Below are 11,339 nucleotides of genomic sequence, written 5' to 3'. Positions count from 1 at the left end.
CTGTCCCTGCCAACAGGCTGTCAACTTTACCTGCAAGCAGGACAGCAACATAGAAATGGGTAAAATGCAGAAGGCGCAGCTGGCACCAGAGCCAGGTGAAACAACCAATAGAAACTCTGCTCTCAGTCACCAGCGCAGGCCCCGCCCATCAAAAACCAACCAATAAAAACTCTTCTCTCAGTCACCAGCGCAGGCCCCGCCCATCAAAACCAACCAATAGAAACTCTGCTCTCAGTCACCAGCGCAGGCCCCGCCCATCAAAACCAACCAATAGAAACTCTGCTCTCAGTCACCAGCGCAGGCCCTGCCCATCAAAACCAACCAATAGAAACTCTGCTCTCAGTCACCAGCGCAGGCCCCGCCCATCAAAACCAACCAATAGAAACTCTGCTCTTAGTCACCAGCGCAGGCCCCGCCCATCAAATGCAGTTAAATTTGCAAACAAAACTTTAGAAGTTGTAACCAAATGTTTTTAACTGTAAAAAGAAAGGGACTATTTTTATGCTCAGTGGTTGTAATTTTGGACTTACCAACATTAATTTTAATTGAAGATGGAGAAGTATGCTTTCTCAAATATATATATTTTTTTAATTGGAACCTAATTTGTTTCTATCTCTACAAAAGAAATTTGATTGTCCCTTTTTTTTGCACTCAAAAATCATTTTTGGTTTCAAATCAAACTTATTTGACTGGATAATAAAGAAACACATTTCTCTCCATACCCTTGGCAAGATGCTGTTTGGGGGCCTCTAGTTTGTCTATGGTCTATGAAGATGGCATCATCTATCACACTTCATTAGAAAAACAGGCTACAGGTAACACAAAGTTGAGCCACTCAGCAAGTTAAACCCACACAAAACTATAACACTCAGAAAAAGAAATATCTATATGTCAATAAATAGAAAGTATAAAGTCATTCATTCATTTTCCAAACCGCTTAATCCAATTCAGGGTGGCGGGGAAGCTGGAGCCTATCCCAGCTGGCTTTGGGCGAAGGCAGGGTACACCCTGGACAGGTTGCCAGTCCATTGCAGGGCCACACAGAGACACACAACCACTCACACTCACTCCTAGGGGCAATTTAGAGTAACCAGTTAACCTAACATGCATGTCTTTGGATGGTGGGAAGCCGGAGAACCCACGCAGACACGGGGAGAACATGCAAACTCCACAAAGAAAGGCCACTGACCAAACCTTGCCCCAGACAAGGATCAAACCAGCGACCTTCTTGCAGTGAGGGCACAGTGCTAACCACCATGCCATCATACAGCCCAGAAAATGGGCTTTGTGCGTGCGACAGCTTCATAAATGAGGCCCTAGATGACCCAGACCTCTTATTCCCAGGCTGGTAAGGTTTCAGGATCGCACCCACATCTCTGAGGCTGCACAGAAATTTGGTAACAACATTAGGGGTAACACGTGATTTTTGCAGACTTTTCCAAAATTCTGAGTGAAAAGCGGGCGAAGTTCAAGGAATGCAAAAATCTCCATAAAAAACAAATGCGCTTCTCCATGAATTACCCGGCAGTTCTTAAACTCCACAGGGTTAATGAGGTGATGGATCCAGTATTAGACAGAAGCTCTAGTTTAGTATGCTTTTCTTGGGCCCATTGTGCACTGAGGGGGATGTCTCAATCTTGCACTTTGGTAGGTGTTTGGCAAATACACAATCCTCCGGGAAGAGATTACACTTTTTGTCCTCTCCCCACAGTTGTCATTCAAGAGTTGACTCCTTTTTGGTGTCCCAGTCACTTATGCCATCAGAACAAGCACCATTTTAAACATAGTGGTACAATCACTTTGGTGAGTTACTGCTAAAGTTTCTGTCTTGGTTTCGGGTCTTTGTTTGCACTAGGGCTGAACGATTTTGGAAAATAACCTAATCGCAATGGCCTTACCACTTCAACATTTCCAACTTTCATGTTCCATAAAACATGATATGTAAACACGGGAACTACTCTTGTTAAACACTGAACTAAAATAAATCTATAAATAAATAAATTTAAATAAATCTGCACTGCTTTTCCATTGTATTCATCAAAGCTGTAAACCCGGGTTTGGTCACTGTTCTAATAGGCATCATATCTTTACGTAGGAACTCTGTGATTGCGCGAGTTATTTCTGCATGCCGCCTCGAATTATGTTGATATGGAGTAATACTTTCAAACAGTTCAGTCAGTGATCCCTGTCAGCTAGTAGTTTGCTTGAAGTTGAAACACTGGTTGATGGCGTTTTAGCCTTGCAACTATCATACATGGTTTTGTGATGTTATTTTAAGTGCTGATAAAGGTTTGTAGTGTTACCTGGTGAGGTAGCAGCAGTAGCGAGGCAGGTTCTGCATAATACCTGATGTTGCGCAGCATCTTCTTTTTTAAACCCAAAAAGTTCCACACAACTGACGTGCTGTTCCTCTTTGGGTATAAACTTTGTGCACCGTCGGGTTCTGTCGAGCCTGAAGCCTTTGTGCAACTACTTAAAGCGCAGTAGACGTTTCTCTCTGTGTGCGCAGCTGTGCGCTGATCGCAAGTCATGTGACCAGATCTTGCGACCATTCATGCTACTCTCTGACATACCTGATGATGTCACACCGCTGGTTGTCGTGGAGACTTAAATATTCACACTGGTAAAACTCAGGCCAATGACTTTATGAACCTCAACACCTCCTTCAGTCTCAGACTGGTCCAGACTCCTCCAACACACAAAGCCGGCAGCACTATGGATCTGGTCCTGACTAGGAACTGGTCCACAGTCTAGTGTCTGTCACTCCGCTGCACCTCTCAGACCACCTCCTGGTCACATTCTCAGCCCTTCTCTCTCATGGCGCTAAAAAGGCTCCGAGGACGGTTTCCTACCGCAGAAACCTGAGATCTCTAAGTCCTGCACAGCTGTCTGATGAGGTTAACTCTCCCCTCTGATTCAGACTTCTCCTTCCTGTCTACTAATGAGGCTCCAGAAACACTCTGCTCCTCACTGGACAAACTCTGTCCTCTGCTGTCTGAAGCAGCCAGACTAAACCCTCCCAGTCCATGGCTCACTGAGACGTCACAGAGCAGGTCTCAGGAGATGAAAAAGAGATGAAGACGAGATGAAGACAAGATGAAGACAGGATGAAAAAGAGATGAAGACGAGATGAAAGAGAGATGAGGACGAGATGAAGACGAGATGAAGACGGGAAGAAGACGAGATGAAGACTGGATGAAGATGGGAAGAAGACGAGATGAAGACGAGATAAAGACGGGATGAAGACGAGATGAAAAAGAGATGAAGACGAGATGAAGTGGCCCCCGCTGACGGGGTTCCTCAGGGGTCAGTTTTGGCCCCTCTGCTATTTTCTCTCTATATGCTGCCCCTGAGGTTGGTCTCTAGAAAACATGGTATTCCTTTTCACTGTTTGGCTAATGATGTGCAGGTTTGCATGCTATTAAAGGTCCCTTCTAAGGAATCTCTTCATGCTCTGTTTAATTGCGCGAGGGACATTAAGACATGGATGGACATTAATTTCCTAAGATTAAATGAAAATGAAACAGAGGTTGTTCTGTTTGGTTGCCCCAAATTAGTCCAAATTCTTTCCAGTTTCTTTTGGCCACATTAGCATCTTATAGAAGACCGCAGGCCAGAAATCTGGGTGTTATTATTGATAGTGACTTAAACTAGACAAGCAGATGAGCTCAGTGGTCAAGGCTAGCTTCTTTCAGCTTCGGCTACTAGCCAAAGTTAAACCATACCTGATGAAGACTGAAAAATAGTTCTCCGTGCCTTTATCACATTGCCGTTGGACTATTGTAATTCCCTGTATGCTGGTATCAGTCAGTCTGAACTTAGTCGTCTGCAGCTTGTTGAAAACGCAGCGGCTCGTCACCTAACCAGGACAAAGAAACATGAGCAGATAACGCCGGTGCTGTCCTCGCTTCACTGGCGGCCGGTTAGTTTTGAATTGATTTTAAGATTCTTTTATTTGTTTTTAAGTCTCTAAATGGCTTGGCACCATGGTATTTATCAGACCTAGTTAACATTTATCAACCCTCTAGAGCCTTTAGATCAGCTGACCAGATGGTATTGGACGTTCCCAGATCCCTACTGACATCTTGAGGAGACTGAGCTTTTGCGGTTGTGGATGGGATTGAGCAGAGGTTTTTTTTTATTTTTTTTAAATTGTTTTTCATTCTTTTTCCAAGTACAAATTTTAAGCAATGAAAGACAATCTCAGTATCAGAAAAAGTCATGGGGTGCATAGCTGCACATTCTAAGTAGTATCATACACATCTGATGCATACACCAGGACAACAAAAGAGAAAGAAAGAAAAAGATCAAATAAAATAAGATAAAACTAAATAAAATAGAAATTGAGACAAGAGTGAAACCAAAAAACAAAACAACCAGACAAAACAAAACAAAAAAAAAACAACAAACACAACAACAAAAAATATATGCTACTACCAAAATTACTAAGTGTATGGGTGTATTAAGCAAGGGCATGCTGAAAAAACAGAGAAAAGAGGCTGTGTTCATGGGGCAATCTCAAGAGCAAGAGACATGACATGGTCTGCAAATGGTGACCAGACTTTAGAGAATTTAGCATCAGAGCACTCTAAGTGAGTGCCTAATTTTTTCCAGTTTCATAAAAGAAATAGCATCTCCAATCCATTGAGAGTGGGTGGGGGGTAACGGTCTTTCCAGCGCATCAAGATATTTCTTCTAGCCAACAAAGTAAGAAAAGCTACAAAATTCAGCAAAATGAGGTGGCAAGGAATGGCCACTAGGGAGAGTCCCAAACAGAGCAGTCAGTGGGGATCGTGGGATTACGACAGACGAGACAAGCGAAAGGGAGTCAAAAATTAGATCCCAAAACGTGGATAAAGCAGGGCAAGTTATAAACATGTGAGTAAGATTAGTTGGACCTAAGTTACATTTCACACAGTTGAGATCAGTACCTGGGAAAATTCGTGCCAGCTTACTCCGTGACCAGTGCACCGTATGAACAACTTTACACTGGAGGATGCAATGTCTAGCACAGATAGAGGAGGAATGAATACGCTTTAATACAGATTGCCATTGTTCACCGCTAATTTCCACGTTAAGTTCTTCAGACCAGGCAGCACGGAGGTGGTCAGATGTTACTGAGGTACTAGAAAATAAAAGATTGTATATTTTTGATATTGTACCCCTCATAGAGGGCTTAATTTCCAATACAGAATCGATCAAAGACATATCAGGGATATTGGGGGAGCCAGGGAAATGTTTAATAAAGTCTCTTGCTTGTAAATACCTAAATAAGTGTGCATTGGGTAGATTAAAACTAGCAGACAACTGAGCAAACGAGGCCAGGATGCCATTAAAAAAGAAGTCTTTCACAGAGACAAGTCCGTGGCCCTTCCACAGTACGAAGGTTCGGTCAATGAGTGATGGAAGGAATAGAGGATTCTGTTCAAGGGGTGAATAAAGAGGTGTTCCCTGAAGTTCAAAATGTCGCTTCACTTGAGCCCAAATTTTTGGACAGTTTTTAACAATAACATTGCTAAAATATGATGTCGAAGTGGATTTTAAGGGAAGACACAAAAGAGAAAATAAAGAAGCAGAGTTACATGAAGCCTCCTCCATTGGCTGCCAGTTTGGTTTTTCATCATTAGTACTGCACCAAATAACATTGTGCGGATGTTTACAGACCAATAATAGTATAAAAATTAGGCAATGCGAGGCCACCAGATTCTTTTTTTCTTTGTAAAAGAGCCTTTCGCATTCTCTGAGGTTTTTTGTTCCATAAAAACTGTGGAATGGAACTGTCCTGTGACTGGAAGAAGCTTTTAGGAATAAACACTGGAATGCATTGAAAGAGATACAGAAATTTGGGCAGCATGTTCATTTTGATGCTACTAATCCTACCAGCCAAGGAGAGAGGTAACATGGACCAACGCTGCATATCCTGGGAAAGTTGTTCCACAAAAGGGTTAAAGTTAGTTTTGAAAAGCTTTGAAAATTCCTTTGTAATGTGAATTCCCAAATATTTGAAACTTTGCGAAGCAACTTTAAAAGGAAAATCAGCGAATGAATAAGGTTCAGCAGAGGAATTAACCGGAAGAATTTCACTTTTATTAAAATGCACTTTATGGCCCGATATCTGCCTAAACTCCTTTAGTAAGGACAAAACTGGTGGGATAGAGGATCCGGGTCTGAAATAAAAAGCAAAAGATTATCTGCATATAAGGATGTCTTATGGACTGAACCCCCCCTTGAGATACCACGCATATCGCTGGACCTGAGAGCTGCTGCTACAGGCTCAATAGCTATTGCAAACAAAAGGGGAGAAAGGGGGCACCCTTGCCGGGTTCCGCGGCTTAAGAGTAAATATTTAGAGTAATCGTTGTTTGTACGGACATGGGTAAGAGGCGAGGTATATAACAACTTAACCCAGGATATAAAAGCAGAGCCGAAACCAAAACATTTTAGGGTATAAAATAAATAGGGCCACTCTACTTGATCAAAAGCCTTTTCGGCGTCTACAGAGAGGATCATCTCTAGAGTGTCTGATGACGAGGATGTATGTAGAATATTCAACAAGCGCCTGACATTGTGATACGAGTGCCTGGTTTTAAGCCTGTCTGATCAGGGTAAATTATTGTACATATAATGGGCTCTAAACGTTTTGCTAACATTTTAGCCATGACTTTTACATCTGTACACAGCAGTAAAACAGGGCGATAGTTGCTGCAAAGCCGAGGATCCCTATCTTTTTTTTGCATAAATGAAATTGTGGCTTGTCGTAAAGTAAGTGGTAGGATACCAGATTAAGATGCCTCTTTAAACATGTTGAGCATAAGTGGAGCCAGTTTATCAATAAAAACTTTATAAAATTCAGACGGAAAACCATCCGGCCCAGGACTCTTTCCACTCTGCATAGACATCACTGCATTTTTAATTTCGCTGAGAGTAAATGGTTTATCTAATTCAGTAGCAACGTCCGGTTTGAAGAAATTTTCAAAACTACCTTCATCAACCACAGCTTCAGTTCTATACAGAGAGGAGTAGAAGTCCATAAAGTGATTATTAATACTTTGAGGGTTAACGGAGAGTGAATTAGAAATTAAAATTTCAGTGATATGTTGGGCTGAAGTTGATTGACGAATCTGGTGGGCAAGAACTTTGCTTGGCTTATCACCAAACTCGTAATATCTTGTCTTGGTTATTGAACCACCACATCCGCAGCCATAGCATCAAATTCAGACTTTTTTAAGAGGAGCTCTTTGGTCACATCAGCAGAGGGGGATTCTGCACACACAGCTTGAAGTTCAGATATAGCATTGTAGAGAGCCTGGCTTCTTTGAAAAGTGATCTTGCTTTTGTAGGCTGAATAAGATATAATCTCACCCCGCAAAAAGGTTTAACAGGCTTCCCAAATTGTGGCAGCCGTTACATCAGGTGTTACATTAGTAGAGATATAAAGATCAATACGCTCATTAATGAGTTTGACAAAGTCTGCGTCATTTAGTAAGAGTGAGTTAAATCGCCATGGAGACCGAGATGAGGACCTGCCCGGAAATGAGATGTCTAAAGTAACGGGCGCATGATCAGAGATGACTGTGGATGTATAACCGCAGGAGCTGACTGAAGAGAGTAATTTATTGTCAAGTAAAAAAAAAAAAAGAAAGTCAATTCGGGAAAATGTGCCATGCACAGGGCAAAAGAAGGAAAAATGCCTGGCGCTAGGATTAAAATAACGCCAAACATCATCCACTCCATATTGCTGCATAAATAGTCGTATAATTTTCACAGATTTAGAAAGTGGTTGCGGTTTGTTTGAGGAGAGATCAAGCAGTGGATTGAGGCAACAGTTGAAATCATAACCGAGGATAAGATGGCTATCGTTCAAATTAGGAAGTGAAAAAAAAAAAGTTTTTTTACAGAAGTCTTCGTTATACTAATTCGACCCATACACATTTACAAGAGCAACCTTGTTACTACCAATCTTACCCAGAACAATAATGTAACGCCCGTTGGGGTCCGATATTACATCCGTAACTGACAACGGAACATTTTTGTGTACAAGGATCGCTACACCTCGCGCCTTGCCATTAAATGATGAATGATAGGTCTGCCCCACCCAACTAAATCGGAGTTTGAGGTGAATCTGACATTTTTAGGTGAGTTTCTTGTATGAAAGCGATTCTGGTATTTAGTTGTTTTAAATGACTGATTTACCTTCCTGCGTTTTATAGGAGAGTTTACCCCTTTCACATTCCAACTGACCAATCTTAGTGCACCACCTGGTGTCAATTGAATATTAGGACTTAGCATGCCTGTTTATAGTAAATACATAGTCCCCATAAATGTGTGAAAAAAGGTTTGTAGCACCTGGTTTTAAACAGAAAGTAACAAACAAAAGAAAAACAAAAAAAAACAAAAAAGACAACAGCAAGCAGACACAAACACGACAATAATGTAAAGAAAACAATTGTTGCAAAAGGCAACAACCACCTCTCTGATTATAAATAATCAGGACACTGTAAAACTTCCTTCCAGGAACTCCCTGCAACAGCATTAGGCAATAGAACAACACTGAATTAAGTTTTAAGTCAATCGTCAAAATAAGTTTTAACCTCATATCGAACATTCAGCAACTCGTTAAGAATGCAGAGTAGTATGCTAAGTGCATTGAGCTCTACACCTCCCTACATTTTGCATAAACAAAGTAATATGCTGTAGTCATCATGACCATAATCCAAAATGAAACTGGGAGAGCACATAATGTCTGAGAAAAAGGGAGAGCATTCATAAGGCAAAACAACGAGTTTGGTTACCGCTCTGGATTAGGAGGCCATGTCCAAGTCCTCTACAAACTTTTTTGCCACGGAAGCAGATGGGAGCCACTTCTTATCCCCACTCGGCAGTGTGATGCGCAGCGAGGCTGGGTAGAGTAGCGCTGGGTGGTGTCCTCGCTTGTACAGTTCCGCCATGGAATCCCGGTACTCGCTGCGTAGCTTCAACACGTCCGGGCTGTAGTCCTCATAAATCTGGATCGGGTGGCCTCTGTAGGACAGGTTCCCCCTTTTACGTGATTCGCAGACAATCAGGTCCTTAATTTGGAACTGATGAAGACAGAGGAGATCAGGGCGAGGTTTCGCCCCCGGAGCAGGCTTGGTGGCGAGGGTCTGATGCGCTCGGTTTATTTCAGGAGGCGAGGACAGCATGTCTTGTCCAAATACTTCCACCAGAAACTCGGAGAAGAAGATGGTAAGGCGGGGACCACCAAAATTTTCAGGTAAACCCACAATGCGGACGTTATGGCACCCACTTCTTCCCTCCAGATCAGCCACTTTCTCCTTAAGCCAGTTATGCTTGTCTTTTAGCTTAGTAAGGTGTTGATCAATCGTAGTTGCGTTTTCCTCCAGTGATGTGATACGAAAACCATGATCACAGATTGTTGCATTAATGAGGTCAAGCTTAGGGGTCAGCGACTCACATGATTACTTGAATTCAGCTGCGAGATCATCTTTATGTTTAGCCAGTAGAGAACTGATATCATCTGCAGTCAAGCTAGCATTAGCTTTAGCAGCGGACGTGAGAGCCAGTTTGGCGTCTTTGTCGCTCTGTTTCTTGGTCTTGGACATGGTTTTGTTGAACTTGCAAAAGCAAAGCACGTTGGACACTCAGTATTCAAATGTACAAAGCAGTATCGAGGGGTAAAATGAAAGTTAAAGAGGAAAAAAGAGGCAAGCTAATGCGGAGCGTTACAACTACTCGTCTCACCCCATTCTACGGAAGCCATTGTTTTTTATTCTTTTATTGTAACTGATTATCTTAGAGTTATTTTAGTCCATACATGTGTGTGTGTATGCTTTATTTGATGTGTATATCTTGCTGTAAAGCACTTTGGCTCGCCGTTGGCTTATAAAAAGTGCTCTATAAATAAAGCTGACATTGACTTCAGAAAAATAAAATGACAGCTATATTTTTGTCAGATTTTTTATTTCATAACTGCATGATAAACTTCTTGGCGACTCATGTAAAGAAACCAAACCAATGTCTACTGTTGTGCTTCTCGTCGGAATATTCTGACTGATTGGGAATACGGCGCAGTCCCTGGAATGGTCTATCAGCTGTCCGCAGACTGCACATGCTCAGTGGGCTTGTCCATTTCATCAGAAATGCTTGTCCTCCGGCAGCGTCGCCACCATCACCTCTTTGTTACCGAAGTCCCAGAAGGCCGTCATGTGGAAGGCCATGTTGGAGAAGACCACCAAGTACTCGAAAATGGCAAACAGGGTGTAAACTGTAGGACAAAGAGACACATTGGGAAAACTGACCCTAACTACGGAGACGCAGCAGGCACAGCCACACGTACCTCCAGTCTCACAGTACTTGTTGTGACGTCTGAAGAAATATGCAGCCGCTGTGCAGCAGCTGATATTGAACAGGAACAGCCGCAGCTTCCAGCGGTATGATGTTACTTCCTGTAACAGAGAGAGGAGGTCATCGAGGTCAGCATACACACTTAGTTCAGAACCAACTCTAAAACCTCCAGGAGCTCCGAAAGGACGAGGAAAATGCATTAACTTGTTCCCAGTCCTTGACCACAAACCTTGAACCATCCAATTCAAACCAACACCAAAAAACCCTACCAAAGATACTTGAGGTAAACAACAAGCTGGTTCTGGTCTGCCCTCAGGAAAACAGAACCACAGAGAGGATGGTCCCATTGATTCACAAAATGTTAACAGACGCTGATTGATCCACATCTAAACACGTTACTTCATTTATGAGACGTTTTCCAACATCTTAAAAAAAATCAGAAATTCCAGAACCTCATCTGAGAAATTTAATTTTGACATTTAAATAAAATATTAACTTCACACTCGGCAGTGAATCGCTCAAGTGAGAGCTGGAGATCACGACCAGATGAAGCCAACAGGACCACGTCATCTGCAAAAAGCAGGGACCCAATCCTGAGGCCACCAAGCCGGATCCCCTCAACACCTCGGCTGCACCTAGAAATTCTGTCCATATAAGTTATGAACAGAATCGGTGATAAAAGGGCAGCCTTGGTGGAGTCCAACCTTCACCAGAAACGAATCCGACTGTAATGGAATTATGCGTATAGTGTAGTTTTAATATGTTACTCATTTATTAAGTTTCTTTTAAGTAGTACAAGATATATATTCTGCATAGTTTAGAGTAGTTCAGTAAGCTTGCTTTGGTAGATTCATGCATAAAACTAAGTGTTCTGTTCAAGGCCTGTTTCAGCTTTGACTGTTATCTCCAAGCTAGCAGTTGTTTTGACTAGTGCTGCCAGGCAAAGGTTGTTTGTGTATGCTTAAAGAACACTGTAGCACTCTGAGCAGGGGCAG

General features: G+C 42.3%; 1 protein-coding gene across 1 annotated transcript in view; it reads right to left on the bottom strand.

Moving 5' to 3' along the window:
• Positions 1–9,980: 9,980 nt before the first annotated feature.
• Positions 9,981–11,339, bottom strand: part of LOC306761747 (post-GPI attachment to proteins factor 2-like) — a 56,546-nt gene continuing 55,187 nt past the window's right edge. Inside the window, exons 5-6 of the mRNA XM_079248024.1 lie at positions 10,337–10,445; positions 9,981–10,264 (exon numbers count right to left, since the gene is read on the bottom strand). Of these exons, the coding sequence (XP_079104150.1) occupies positions 10,134–10,264; positions 10,337–10,445 (240 nt within the window). The 3' untranslated portion in view covers positions 9,981–10,133. The remainder of the gene's footprint in view (positions 10,265–10,336; positions 10,446–11,339) is intronic.

Source organism: Telmatherina bonti (genome assembly GCF_933228915.1).
Source record: "Telmatherina bonti genome assembly, chromosome: 10".
Lineage (NCBI taxonomy): Eukaryota > Metazoa > Chordata > Actinopteri > Atheriniformes > Telmatherinidae > Telmatherina > Telmatherina bonti.
Note: the sequence above shows the minus strand (reverse complement) of the source record. Positions and strands in the feature narration are given on the sequence as shown.